Consider the following 15,593-nt stretch of genomic DNA (forward strand, 5'->3'; position numbering starts at 1 on the left):
TCCATTTACAGGTTAAGAAAATGGGAAGAAACGGATCTTTGTTTAATTCTAACTTGAATCTAAGTTGAATATTTTAAAAAGCTATCCCTGATTTTCTTTCAAGGGTGGCCTTTCTTCACAACAGCATTAAAACCTATCAGAACCTAATTCACGCTACTCATCTCAAAACATCACTAACTCTGTGTGTACACTACGTAGAGGAGTTCACTGTGAAAAAAGCGAAAGGGCAAAACCCCTTCACTAGAATCCCAAAAGATCCTGAAGTGAGGCCGTTCTGACAAGCAAGCAAGGCCTCAGGAACATCAGTTCAGCTGGCCACAGGCTTGTCATACATGTCACGGTATCACCATAACCACCTCTGTAATGGGCAATACAAAATAGATTCAGATAGGTCTTCAAACAAGTCTTTCATTCTGTTAAAATACATTTTCAAGTCATAAAATGCATGGGTAGAATTTTAAATATTACTCCAAGCACCTCAATTTCCTTCCACTAATGGAGATTATTCTGCTAATCCTATTGCATGCTAAATTTCCATCCATAATTGATAACTATTAGATAGTTAATCATTTCAGGTTTAGTGGATAAAATCTTCCACACAGAGCACATAATGAATGCAAAGGCCAATGGGAGGGTAACGTAAAGGAGAGACTGGCTAACTCATTCAAAGCTTTACTTAGCACTTATTTACTCAAATCAATACAACGAGTGAGATAATTGTCTCATTAAGATCTAGAAATAGATGTCATTACTCAAAGAAAATTATCCATAAATCTCAGAAAAACCCAACCTGATTCCCTTGAGCGAGCAGTGTTTTCAGTCTGGCTATTTCAGCACGCAGCTCACGGATGAGTTTGACGTTGGCGTCCTCATTAATAGTAGGCTTGTTGATGATGTTTTTGGCTCTATTTGCATAGCGAAGAGTACTTAGGGTTTCTCCGTAATTGACATCAGCAGGTGAAATGGCTGTGAAGAATGAATTCAAAAAATAATCTATCCAGCACTCCGTGTTTCATTTAACGCAAAGTTGGTTCGTAATTTAAAAGTCAGATTAATCCCAGGTCATTGGATAGACTAAATATTCATTGCCACAGTAATGAATATTAAAAATTATCTAAGATTTATAGGAAAGGTGCTCACTATACCAAATTAAATGTCATTTTGCTCCTCTTAAGTCTAGAATCAGCTAGCTATCTAACCAACTCTAAAATGAGATATGAGATACTCCACCATACTTTAAGGAGTTTCTCTGTTCAGGATACACCAAGAAGATGATTTCAAGATTATCTGTACTTCTCAATATTACACAGAAATTAAAATACTTTTAAAAGTTTTGGCAAAGCCTATCATCTGTAAAAATCCAGAGCACAATCATTTTTCAAAAGAGTCAGTAGGTCAGTGAATTCTTTTCCTCTTAAAGCTTTGGTTAATCGCCCCACCCCCACCCCCGAGCCCACCACCACAGCCTGTAGGGCTCAGGGAACCAGACAGTTGCATCTTGGGTGCACACCTCAAGATAGATCCCTTTTCTCCAGTGTTAATGTAAGGCCTGGGGAGCGGGGGAGATCCAAACACAGGAAGGGAAGGGGAGAAAGGGCAAGAGAAAGTGGGGTTAAAAGTTTCTGAGTTTCGGGGCGCCTGGGTGGCACGGCGGTTGGGCGTCTGCCTTTGGCTCAGGGCGTGATCCCGGTGTTATGGGATCGAGCCCCACATCGGGCTCCTCTGCTGTGAGCCTGCTTCTTCCTCTCCCACTCCCCCTGCTTGTGTTCCCTCTCTCGCTGGCTGTCTCTATCTCTGTCAAATAAATAAAAAAAAATTAAAAAAAAAAAAAGTTTCTGAGTTTCCCCAAGTGACTGGCTCCCCTATGCACATTTTTCTTCTCTGCTATACTTCTTCTAGTTAGTGAAAATGCCGCAGCAACATATAAAACTGCTATCATTATTTATGTGCATTGTTGTTTTTCCTCTCAATTCCTCATTGTAAATTCCACATGTACTGCTTTAGAATAGAAAAACAAAAGTTGGATTGTTTTCACTTTATGTTCCTGTAATGATTTTCTCCTGTGAGTTCCTGGAGTGAAAAGTTTCTTTCCTGTACTTTGAGCAAAGAAAGGGTGAGAGTCATTCTGCACATATCCCAGCTTGCACAACACATGGCAAGTTTATCCAGCTAGGAAACGGGAAAGAGAGGTAATAACAGGATAGTGTAGATGGGATCACAGTGATTTTCAAGATAGAAAATTACTTTTTTAAGATTAAGAAAAAAAGGTACTATTTCCTAATGAGATGCTTAAAGCTTACACAGCTACAGTTCGTTCACATAAAACACTATATGCTGAGGAAAAGAACTTGGAATTCTTACTGGCGATCATGATGGTTTTAGAGTTCCCGCCAAGGCTATCTTTCAACAACCAAGTCAAAACAGAATCCCTATAAGGCACAAAAACTTGCTTCTTCTTCACAAGAGGGTTTGCTGCGTCCTGAGATAAATCGGCTGCATGGGAGAAAAACAAAACAAAACCACCAGTGAGGTTTTTTTTCTCTAATTTGGCTTCAGAAAACCTTGAGGCTATACGCTCAGTCTGTAACACAAACATTAAACATAACTGCTTCGTGCTAACACAGTACAGCAAAGAGTAAGAGGCAGCAGGGGACAAGCAGAAACCCACCTAAGGCAGAAATGACATTTCCCAGAGTCACGAGGGATTTGTTAATATTCCCCCCTTCCTTCAGTCTAACCCCAGTGGCACCGGTGGCATCCGCGCGCTCACTTCCAGCAAGATCGACTAGATGGATCTTACTCACGGTTTCACACGGCATTTCAGAGTCAAATTTTGCCTGTAGCAAAACATAAAAGCAAAATTGAAGAGGTGTAAAGAGTCCCTGATGTTGTTTGTGATACAAACCCTAATTATTTTCCACTCCTCACTGCGATCTCTCAGGGTAGGGCTGTTTTTCGTTTTTTGGTTTTTGTTTTGTTTTTAATCTTGTTGTTTCGTTGGCCTTCTTACTGATTATAGAAAACTTCCAAATGAAACTGAATACAACAGAAGTCTACCATATGTCATTCTTAAACTTTCTGAAGAACTGTTCCATGACTCCAGTCACTTGGTGTTTCTCAACAAAGTCTGACTGAGTCTGACTGTGGAAGAACAGGACGCAAATTGCTGAGGGCACTTACAAAGAAAACAGAAGTAAATAACTAGTTTTGTTCTCATCTAGAACCTTCAGCATTGCAAGCACAAGGGCTCTCCAAAATAGGATAAATGTAGATAGTTATGTAAAAGATAATTTGACCATCATTCAATGTTAAAACTTGTTTCACAAATTGTAAAAAACTAAAAACCTTAAATGATGTATTCCTTGATTCTGAATTCTACCAGAATTTTACCTTCCCAAAGACTTTTAACCTATGTTTAACAACCTGAAGAAAAATGCCAAAAAGAAATTACCGTACTTTGATAGAAACTAGGGATGGCCACATCCTAATGTACATTAACCAGAAAGGAGAAAATCCAATAAACTCCAGTAAATCACAAAGAAAGGTCTAACTAAAGGTAAAGATGTGGAGCATTTATTGGGAGTTGTTCTGATTGACCTTTGAGAATTTTTTTTTTTTTAATTTTCTTTGCACTGTGATGCAAACACTATCTTTTTTTTTATCTGATATGTTCAATGGTTAACATAGGCCAGGACATCCCCAAACACCTAACACATGTTTAAGCCCCGAGAGGAATCTCCGTACACGTTTGCATTGATCTGTTCCACTGGCCTAGGTCTTAAAATATTTATCCTCAGTAATTTCCACACATATTCAAAATGCTCTCCACCTCCTGATCAGAATGAGTTCTTACATAGGTACTTAAAAATGTCGGTTGCCCTTTAATATCATTCTCATAATCCTAATCAACTTTGTGGGGTGAGTGCCATGGAGCGATAATGTACCACAATGAGTTACTCACCTTGGCCCCCAACTGGTCTGACTTGGCAACCCATTATCTCCCACAGAGCTCGCAACAATGAAAACTTTTGCTTAATTATGCACAAAGCAAGTTTTTTGTTTTTGTTGTTGTTGTTTTTTTTTTAATGTCTAGACCAGGGCGGAAGCCTGCTAAGTATTTCTTAAGGGTACGTATCTGGACATTTCAAAGGACTGTGACTGTAACCACAGAGAGACTCTGCACACAGCACGTGTTCGACTCTAATNTTTTGTTTTTTTTTTTTAATGTCTAGACCAGGGCGGAAGCCTGCTAAGTATTTCTTAAGGGTACACATCTGGACATTTCAAAGGACTGTGACTGTAACCACAGAGAGACTCTGCACACAGCACGTGTTCGACTCTAATTAACAAGGAAATGACAGGCGGTCACCTTTGCCTGCCGCTGCTCCTGGTTCAACAGTGATCGGTCCTCAGCTGCTGCTAATCACCTAGTAAAGACCTCAGGGACGGAGCCAGCCGGCCCTGCAGCTGCCCTCACCTGAGTGAACTTGATGGTAAAGATGGCATGAGACCTGCTGCTGACGTCGTTCATCCCAGTCGCTGCTGTGGTCCGATTGATGTTTCCCGCGTCCATCAGTTCTTCTACATCACCGTACTGCTGTACTAAATGTTTGGATAAATCTGGGAGGGAAAGGGGGGGGCTGAGGAAATCTCCCTAATCTATAGTAAACATAATAAGAAATTTACCTCTATGAAATAACACACGATTGGACAGATCTGTTCACTTGTTTAAAGATCCTACCTTTTCTATCCCAGTCTGGGAGAGGCCGGTGATGGGTATTCAGGAGGGCACATATTACATGGTGCACTGGGTGTTACATGCAAATAGTGAATCATGGAACATTACATCAAAAACTAAGGATATACTGTTTGGTGACTAACATAATAAAAAATTATTATTAAAAAAAAAAAGATCCTACTTGTTCCTACGGTGTGGTAGTTTATAACACGGACTCAAGGGCTGGGGCTGTCGAGGATCAAATCCCAGTCTGCCACTTACTAGTGGACTAACATGGTTATGTGCGAGTTACTTAACCTCACTGAGGCTCAGCCACCTCTGATAATGCATACCTATTGCATAGGGGATTTAGGATAAGTGTTAGCTATTATCATCAGCCTCGTGAGCACTAGTCATAGCAAGGGAAATGTAAACACTACCTTCATGCAAAACCAGACAGCATCTTTTTAATCCTTTAAAAAACTTATTATTCATTTTTTGGGGGAACATTCATATGGTTCTAAAATCCAAGGCTACAAAAGGTATATGGTGTAAAGGGTCTCCCTAGACCCCTATCCTAAAGTTCATTCCCCACTTCCCTTCTGTCAGGCAACCCAATGTAATCAGTTTCTCCACACCTTTCTAGAAATAACCCATACATATACAGGCAATTACATATATATATATAACCATCTTCTTTCCCCTTTCAAACATGGCAGCATACCATAAACATTGTTTTACATCCTGCTTTTTTCTATGTAATAATAACTGAAGAATATTCTGTATCAGTTAAGGTGATTCCTCACTCATTTTTATGGCTGCAGAGCCTTCAACTGTATGCATGTACCGTAAACAATGTAACCAGTCTCCTGTTGAGACTATAGATGGTTGTTTACATTTTGTTACCAATTACAAGTAACAGTACTACAAATAATCTTGTACACAGGTCTTTTCAAATATGTGTGAATATTTCTGCAGAATAAATTCTTAAGAGGCCAAACTTTGAGATCAAACCACATTTGAAATGTTGATGGATACTGCAAAATTGCCCATAGAAGGCAATTTACACCCAGCAGGAGCAATGTATGAGACTGCCTGTCTCCCAACACTGTCTTATCAGGCTTACTTACATCTACCAGGGACAGGTAATAAACGCTATCTTGAAGACTATTTTATTTTGCTTTTCTCTGAGTATCAGTGAGGCTGAGCATTCTTTCCTCCATTTAAAAACCATCCACACTTCCACTTCTGTGAACAGTCTACTCACATCCTGTGTTCGTTTTTCTACTTGGTCGTTGAATCTTGTCGTGACTGAGTTACAGGATCTCTTTCTCTATTAGGGAAATCAGTCCTTTGTCTGAAACTTTGATTGAAAAGACTTTCCCCACTTTGGAGGTTGTCTTTTTACTTTGCTGATGGTGTTTCTGTCAAATTTTGTTTTTTTACCATTTCAAACTTAACACTTTGATTTCATGGTTCCTGAGTTTTAAGTGAAATTTTTAAAAGACTTCCCTTCTCCAAATTTCTGGGAAAAAAAGCTAACATAGTTTCTTAGTCATTTTACTATGTCACTTTTGACATTAATATCTTTGTTCCATTTGCTATTTATCCTGGTGTAAAAACAGAGCTATGGTACCAATTTACTCTTTTTTTTTTCCTACCAGACAGCTTAACAACCAATATTCCGCCAATGTTTGAATATCAGATTTATTAGAAACTAAATCCCCCTAAGTATCTACATCAGATTCTGGATGCTTTCCCCTGTTTGATTATTCTGTCTTTTCATAAACCAGCTTTATAATATGTTTTAGCATCTGATAAGACAATTAAAGGGAAGCATGAGGCACAGTTAGCCTAAAAGCTATTAACAATAATAGCTATTCCATGCTCCACAAAACAAATACATAGTTATACACCTTACTTTGGGCATAAAAGGCGAAATTTCAATTGGAAAGTTAATAAAATGCAGATGGAGTTCTGTCAGTACACCTGGTATCACTAGGTGAAAAAGACAACCAAAATAGGAACACCTTTTCAAGCCCAGGACCAGTTCTTGGCCTTGCGTCCAACAAGACACAGATGAAGGACAAGAGCCACAGGAAAGCACTTTTCGGGGTGTGATTCCTATGGTGAGCTGCAACTCAGCCACCTCCTTGAGTCAGCTGGGAGAAGCCGCGTTAGCAAGACAGCCTTCCACCCAGCCTATGTATGAATGATTAGCAGGGGCCAGCCCTTGACCCAGCACTACTTGTGACACAAACACTGAGCACCATGGCACAGGAAATTGTCAACGCTCTTCTCACAAGCTTAAAAGGCTTAGGATCTCCTTATGGTCATAAGCTACCCTTAAGGTCAGTAAAAACATATCACGGGGGCACCTGGGTGGCACAGCAGTTGAGCATCTGCCTTTGGCTCAGGGCGTGATCCCGGCATTATGGGATCGAGCCCCACATCAGGCTCTTCCGCTATGATCCTGCTTCTTCCTCTCCCACTCCCCCTGCTTGTGCTCCCTCTCTCGCTGGCTGTCTCTATCTCTGTCGAATAAATAAATAAAATCTTTAAGAAAAAAAAAAAACACATATCGCAAAGATGCAATGCCATATAGACAGCTTGTAGGGTCGTTTATGCTGCCTGTGAACACTGGAAAACAAATTTCCAGAGAGTTCTTCTGAGAGCCAGATGAAATCTACTGGCGAGCCCACAAAATCAGTGAATGCCCGGTGAAGTATAAATTCACACTAGTGACAGCTGTAGTGACAGCACATCATTTTTACTAGAATAAAAGGCCAAAGATATTTTTCACATTTCACCATTATCTTACATTTTTCCCCGGAAACTATTGTTTTTACACAAATTCCCAAGAACAGAGCTGTGAAATGTTCGCTCTTACCCTCAACATACGGTCCTTCTTTTGGATGCTCCCGGACTCTTAAATTGAAGGTTTTGGATGACTTCCGCCTAAGTAGATCTCTCACATGTTCATTATAAATTTCCAAGTAGCTAAAAATTTTAAATAGGACTGAAGTCAGTAAAATGATTTCAGACATTAACATAACAACGAGATAATAACAGCAGCAACAGACATTTACAGACGGTAGCTATGTATCAGGCACTACGCTTAGCACGGTAAGTGGATTTCTCCATTTAATCCCTAGGACAGCCCAGAGGCAGGTACTACTATTATCCCCATTTTACAGGTGAGGCAATAGAGGTACAGAGTTTTTTAAACAACTTGTCCAAGGCCCCACAGCCACTGAGAGGTCAGGCAGCCGTAAGGACCTCTGATTGCCATGTTTGTCCTCAAAACCAATGAGAAGACTGGCTCCCCACCGAGGTTTAATTTCAAGGAAGAAAAAAAAAAAAAAAAACCCCCAACCGTCCAGATTTATCTAAAGATGAGATATACAGGGGTCCTACCAACACAAAGAATAAAACAAACCTTATTCAGATAAAAGGAGGCAAGTGAATGGGGTACACACTTAAAAGTCAAAAGCTCACTCTATTTGAGATAAACACCATGTGAGAGTTTCTGACCAAGAAGGATTATTTCTGTTAGCCTCCCCAAATCCTAATCCAAATTGCAACCCAGGGAAGTCACTGAAAACAGACATATTTTAAGCTTTGCTTCTAGCTATGATAGTATGGGAGGGGAAAAGGCAGATTCTCCTTTCAGGAATCCAAAGGCTTTATCCTTTATCTCCTCCTCGTGCCTGGAGAGAAGCTCCAACCAAGCTCACGCACTCAGTTACTCAGGACATGGGCCCTACCTGACTTCAGTTCGAAAAGATGCTTCATCCCATCTGGTGGTTTCATTTATCTGACTGAAGAGCCCTTCACAGATCCGAGGTATTAAGCCAGAATCGCCCTGCAGTGGGAAGGAGGAACACCACAGCTGTCACTCGAAATGAAAGCAACCGATGGCTGAATCTGCAATTTGCCAGAGTGGATTTCGACTCAAGGGGCCTGTATGTCAACCCCAGGCCTACCACTTCAGGGCCCCATATACACCATTTACCCCCTTGGGACTGCTTCCTAGCCTCTGAAATGAGAAGATAGAGCTTTCTAACTTCTGCACACTAGGTCTAGAGTAATATACAGCTCTTAATCAGTTAAATCCTGACTTGAAAACATAAACAATCTATTCCTTAAACTTTCAAACAAGATGGTCTACAGCTGTACAATAAATGTGGAAAATCCGATCCAGCCAAATGACCAAAAAAGGTGAAATATACCCTGAGCAATAAAGAAAAACACCAATGAGTCTTGGTAAGCACTCAAAGTAGCTGATAACTTTCTTAACCCTTAGATGACAGGACCACATCGAAACATGTATTATATTCCTCCTTTGATGCACTAATCCCAACACTGGCCTTCCGAGACAGATTTTAATACATCATATTACATATGTGACTTGGGCGTCTTCAGCAGTATTCATGGTTCAGCCGGCATTGACGAGCTGATGAACCCCAGAACGATGTTAAAGATGAGGCCAAATGTTCTTGTTAGGAAAGCAAAACTTCAGGGCTTCAGTGTTTCCTTCCAAAGACCCTGCCTACCTTCACCCAACATCCTCTCCCCCCAAAAAAATATCATCACAGCATTAAGAGCATTTTTTTCCCCTTAAACACCATACATTTGGTACCAGTTCTTCTCAAGAAAAATTGGGATTTTGCCATATGTTTTTGTTGTGCCTTTAAAAAACAAAATAAAAAGGAAGACCCAAACAGTGCTCAGCTAATATAAGGTCAGAGAAAAACAGGTGTTATTTAGGAGCGCTTTATGAAGGTTTAACTTACATAAAATAGCCACTAGCAGATCACATGCAAATTTCATTTTTAGAGCAGACTTTTTTTTTTTTTTTTTTTTTTTTTTTTAAANTTGCAAAGGCATAGTGAGAAACTAGGAAGGGAGAAGTAATGATAAAAGGAAATGGGAAACTCCTGAAACTAACTGCTTGTTCTCTGTAGTCTTCCACACTGTTCAGCATTGAGGATCCACAGCACGGCATTTATCTACTTCTCCTGTAAAGGAAAAGCCTGAATTTAAGAAGCCGATCACAGGCACTCAAATGCTTCCATCTGGAAAGACCTACCTTCTTTAATGCACTACTACTACTCTGGGCGCCTGAGTGGCTCAGGCGGTTAAGTGTGTGCCTCCAGCTCAGGTTATGGTCTCAAGGTCCCGGGATCCAGCCCCGCGTCAGGCTCCCTGCTTCTCCCTCTGCCCCTCCCCCTGCTCATGGTCGTGCTCTCTCTCTCTCTCAAATAAATAAAAATAAAATCTCAAAAAAAAAAAAACAAAAACAAAAACGTACTACTACTGCTTCCGTGAACCACCAAACCTTTGCATTAGCGACCCCACTGTGTCTGCCAGCAGGAGGCGCTGTGATCCCCTGCTGGTACCTCCCCAGCTAGGAGAGGCCACAGGCCTGACAGGCAATGAAGAGTTTTCACTATGACATAAGTAAAGCACACCAGCGCTATCTAGATCTGGAGAAAACACAGAACGAGGTAAAGTTCCTGCAGTAATGTCTAGTTTGTACTCCTCTATATTTTGGGGCAAGTATAACTTAAATGTCTGTTAGTTTATATAGCATAACTACGAAACTCTACATACTCCGTAACTACATAGACTCTATGTAAACAGCATAATTCCCTTTTTATGTATATGCTGGAGTTAGGTAGTACCTTTCCACCAGAGAGATTTTTTTTTTACATTTCTCTTGAGGAAAATATGTTTTGAATAATTTTAAAAAGAACAGAGTTCAGTAATTTTATTCAAACTGTTGTGTTGGCAGAAAAGAAGAATAAATTACTTATGGGCCCAGCCTACTTTTTTTGATAAGATTATAAAGCCTTTAAAAACAGAAAATGAACTGAGACTTGCATCCATTATTCATGCTTATAAACTTAAAACTATTTCTAATTTAAAATCTCTCAAAGGAAATTTAGTCCAACTTATTACCGAGTTTTATCTTATTGCTAAAGAATGATCAGAACATGAAAAGCAAGTTAGTACAGACCAAGTAGATAAAAGAGATAATTCTATCAGTCCAAAGAGAGATAATGAGAAATTTTCTTCCCACAGTGTAAAACAACGTACAGAATCTCCCATCATAGTGTATGACTTTCCCGATCCAGTTTGCCCATATGCAAAGACACAAGCATTATAACCTTCAAATGCAGACTTCACGACATCTGTGCCGAGGGTTTTGAAAACCTGAAACCAGAAAAAAAAAAACCACAAAAAAGACAATTACCATGGATTTCAATAAAAAGCCCCTTCAATGTTGACAATATTCTTGAATGCTACTTTCATCTTAAAAGGATTACACCACATAAATAAATCACCACAGAACTATTAACAGAATATGTACGTACCCCAGTTTTTAATCAAAAGGAAACTTTTTAAGGAAGCAAAAAGCGGCCCCGTCCTTTTTCCTACTTAACAAAAAATTGCTGAAATATAAAAATGTAAACAAGGCCAAGTGACAATCACATCTAAGAAGCAAAGGTGATTTTAAAGCATGATGATTTACCATTTCAGAATTAAATAAACTTACAGAGTTATCCATTCTATCAGAGCTTCCAGAAACTAAATATTCAAAACCTAAAAATCACAGCATCCAGAAGTTATTGCTCAAGCCATGCCAAATCAATGCTGTCATTTTAAGGATCCAGCTATTCATCAAAATAAGTCTCAGAAGGTTCTCTGAGAGCTGAGTGACGGGTGGGTATGAATAAGGCCGGGATGGTCGGGCTCCCCTGTGTCAGAGTCCAGATGCTTTTTCCTATTTGAATATTTGCCCAAGATGGAGAGGGCAGGCAGAGGAGCTGTGTGGGGCCTGGGGTTGCACCTTCAATGGCCTGAGTCCATGTCTGTCGCACCACATAATTACAGTGGGACGCTCTGGGGAGTGAAAGAGGGTGAAGGACAAATACTTCACCCAGACAGCTGATGTAAACGAGGCCAGCTGAGATGTGTGGCCATCCTAGGTACACACAGTTGGGAAGGAGACAAACCAAAGCTTTCCAAACCCCATAAGCCTTCATGTTGCCTCCTGCCTTCTTGGACCAACAGGCACACTAAGGCCATACAAAACACCTCCCTGCTTCAAAAATGAGGCACATCAGCAGCTCAAGAGACATCACGAGGCAGCGTGACTGGGTTCTCAGTCAGAGCCAGGAAGGAAGGAAGGAAGCCAGGAAGAGGTGAGGCACTGCACTGTGGGGTCACCACGGTCCAAGGTGGGAGCCTCGCCTACCCCTCAAGAGTGTTCATTCTCTGTGAGTGATGCTGGGTTAGCTAAACTTGACACGGCATCTCCCCCGAGGATCTAAGCCCTCCAGCCACCCTCTAGACAGGGCCGATAAACACCAGCCCTCTCCATGTCAGCTCCACGTAAAGCACCCCTGCTAATAACACAGCCTGTCATCCAAGGACAAAATAAAAACACAGCCAACCGAACTTCAGCTTTCTTCCGGCACCATCATGCCACCATCTTGCTTGGACTTTGTTTTCTCAGTTTCTCCATCAAGGACTTAAAAACTATCCATTCAATGGAGTCACTTCCAAAATGACCAGTTTCATTCATGCTATTAATTTGTATCCATTTTGGCTTTAAGAAGGGATATTTTTCTAGTCCTGTTCTCAAATTCTGATGACGTACTCAACTCTCAACTATGAGAGCAGATCACAGTGTGTTCATGTATTAGTCCTCATAAAATGCTACTGGGTGTAGCATCACTGAGGTCCATCTGTCAGGGGGAGAAGCTAGATGAATGAGCAGATACAGTGAGTGGCAGAGTTGGGATTTGCACCTGGGCACTGCTGACCCCCAAACCTGTGCTTCTGAAGACTTGATCACTATGGGGCCTCTTCCACATCCTTGACATCAGCCATGAGGCCCCAGCCCTCCCTGAAAGGACCTCCTCCCACAAACTGAAGAAGCAGCCCGGAATCCCAGGGAGACTCACAGCTCCAGACCCCCCATCCAAGGTTAGCTTTCGGCACTGTGTATGCAACCTGAGGAGAAACTCTAAATATTTCTTCAATTCTCTCTGATTACACACACAAAAAAGTCATCTGTCATTTTTACCAGGTGACAGGGTGCCACTGGATAGGAAGAACAGCCTTACATAAAGTTCCCAAAGAGTGAGAGAAGGATCTTCTATAATACCTTTGTCTGAGGTTGAAGCAAAGTCCTAGAAAATATGTTTAAACCAAACCCAAAAGTTTTCAAAATAAAACTCCTTCCCAGGATTAAAATCCCACCTACCATTTTACTATTACCTATTTTTCCAGAAAGCTGATTCAGCTGGAGTTCTCAAGAGACTTGGGGGCCAAGGGCGGGTGCGGGTGGGGGAGGGGGTCACTGGTGGACATTACTGCAAAACAGGCCTAGAATATACAAGTCTGGAGGTGCTGAGACCCTGGCCAGACTCAGTCTCAACTTCAAGTAACCCACCCAAAGCTGGCTCAGGACCCAGAGAAGCAGCAGGACACTGCCCACATCTTCGGGGTTCTTGGCAAGGAAAACAGGCTACCCCACTGCAGCTCCCAGGAAGGACTTGTTTAGCATCACCTACCAAAGCCAGGTGGGGAGGGAGGGGCTGCTTTGTGAGCCCTACGACCTGCCCTCCCCCACTGGCATCAAAACCCTGCTGAAATCCTCACCTGGCCTGGGGACCCAAAATTCACACAGATTTTCAAGCCAATTCCAGGGTCATCCTAGGCATCACAGGGCCTCACTTGAGGGAAACTGCCCACAAGAGGGCACTGTTAAAATAAGACTGACCCATCCAGCTTGTCAACTGAGAGATCGTAGGTTTCAAGTTTCTCCAGGGTTGAATCAAGGAACAGGTTATGTGAGATCAAAGCCTCCCTTCCGAGTTTTGAAGAACCATTAGGAAAATCAGACTTTATTTAAAATGGTCTTTAATTTATGTGAATATAGACTTAAATCACTCAGTGATTTTTTTTTCTAAATCTAAAATTCATTTGTAAGAAAGAAATATTACTGGTCATCTTACTTGGTATTCATTTAACAGGAAGGAAAACTTGAGTTGAACTACAGTAACAGGCATGATGTATTTTCTCAAGATGCCTTTATATTCAGATGAGAAGGAGAAGGAGGAGGAGGAGGAGACTGACATCATGCTAAGCTTGCATCTTCCCGTGTAAATAGCAGGGATGTGACCTGACAGTTCAAATCCTGTGCCAGGTAAGGCAGCACGAAAACAGTCAAAATTGAAGCTCTTTTTAACATTAGGGGTGAAGGAAGATTACCCTTCTCTCTAATAGAGTGTTTAAAAAAAATAGGTATTTTCTTGTATCTATGCTGATTTTATTAACATGTGATTCTACCAGAAAGTAGTATTTACTAACACATCTCCTGCTTTTTAGTTTTGTAATTTAATGGAACAACGTCAAGTTATTTATATATAACTATATAAATAAAGTCAAAAAACCCAAAACACCTGAGAGAGACGCTACTCACCCGCCTGAAGCATGGAAATTATCCCTATCAGTTAGGTTTTCACAAACTAAAACTATTTTTAGACTCTGAGCATTTATTTTTAACTTCCAAAAAAGCTAAACTTGTTACTGCTTCCCTGATCTTGACTCTTGTAGAACCAGGAAATGTCGTCTGTCCCCATAAATTAACCACCATCTGTAAACGAGTTCTGTCAGTCAGCAAATGTTTACTGAGCATCTCCAGTGTGCCAGGCCCTGCTGTCACACACCGGCCTGCTCCTCCCACTGTGGACTTTCCCTCAGCACAGCCCTCTACCCCCAAAAGGCCTCAAATTCAGGTTAAATAACCAGGAAAATCCAGCCACTCGCTGGGTAAGTTCAAAGTGGAAACCTTCATGGCTCTTCATCCATCTTCTGTGGAAGACATTCTGAAGACTGTAGAATGAACTGGCTTTTCCCTTAACAAATTCCCTCATACCAGCCACTTCATTCCCATTCCAATATTAAAGCCCAAATCTGGATTCCAATACCTATAACATTCTATTTCTCACCACACTCCTAGCTACCAATGCTGATTAATCAGTTACCTCGCCAGGAAAGTCTTCTGCACTGCTGCTAAAAAAGAAAACCACAGGCCCATAATGGAGTCACTTATGCTAGGCCAAGTTACAAAACCGGGGTTCAATACCTAACCTAATCGCAATTTCAATCTCCCCCGGATATGCAGTCTTAACTGGTCAGTCAAGGATTTTCTGATCAGCACCAATGAGGTGATCTGTCACATGGGCCTTCTCCATCCCCCAAAGGAAGATGAGGTGATCCACCTAATAACACCCTCTATTCTTCCCCCGATGGAAGATGATCTTGCCCTGTTTCTGCCTATAAAATCTTTCCATTTTATACAGCTCTTCGAAGCTCCTTTCTGCTTGCTGGATGGGATGCTGCAGGATTCATGAATCAATGAACAAAACCAATTAGATCTTTAAATTTACTTGACTGAATTGACAATCACTCCAACCCTCTCCTTTGAACAATTCCTCTAAGTTGTCTATCTTAGTGCCAACATTTACATTGCCTCAGTAAAGCCAACTGCTTTCCTAACCAACTGTAGTTCTCCAATGTTGAGGTGTGTGCAAATCACCTGGGAACCTGCTAAAAATGCAGTTTGATTCAGTGGGTCTGAACTTAGTCGGGATTTTACATTTTTAACACATTCTAGGCAATGCGGTGATTCTCATACGTGGACACACCAAGTTGCAAGCAACTAGACAATAATACCACCTTAAGATGCCACCACATGGATTACAACCCAGAGCAGGCAAAATAGTAATTCTTATCCTTCTTTTAACACATTAGCCCTGAAGCAATATATTTAAAGAAGCTGTTAACAAGCCAGGAA

The 15,593-nt window shown here is 41.1% G+C and overlaps 1 protein-coding gene across 5 annotated transcripts in view; it reads right to left on the bottom strand.

The window, feature by feature from the left end:
• KIF16B (kinesin family member 16B) overlaps positions 1-15,593 on the bottom strand; it is a 290,550-nt gene that overhangs the window by 233,981 nt on the left and 40,976 nt on the right. For 4 of the 5 annotated variants that reach the window (XM_019801572.2, XM_019801575.2, XM_019801573.2 and 1 more), the window contains exons 4-10: positions 10,820-10,936; positions 8,485-8,582; positions 7,608-7,717; positions 4,478-4,620; positions 2,669-2,837; positions 2,362-2,493; positions 791-966 (exon numbers count right to left, since the gene is read on the bottom strand). In XM_019801572.2, coding sequence (XP_019657131.2) covers positions 791-966; positions 2,362-2,493; positions 2,669-2,837; positions 4,478-4,620; positions 7,608-7,717; positions 8,485-8,582; positions 10,820-10,936 — 945 coding nt within the window. The remainder of the gene's footprint in view (positions 1-790; positions 967-2,361; positions 2,494-2,668; positions 2,838-4,477; positions 4,621-7,607; positions 7,718-8,484; positions 8,583-10,819; positions 10,937-15,593) is intronic. The other variant, XM_034641667.1, reaches the window with a different exon arrangement.

The sequence above is a fragment of the Ailuropoda melanoleuca genome, chromosome 13 (assembly GCF_002007445.2).
Source record: "Ailuropoda melanoleuca isolate Jingjing chromosome 13, ASM200744v2, whole genome shotgun sequence".
Taxonomy (NCBI): domain Eukaryota; kingdom Metazoa; phylum Chordata; class Mammalia; order Carnivora; family Ursidae; genus Ailuropoda; species Ailuropoda melanoleuca.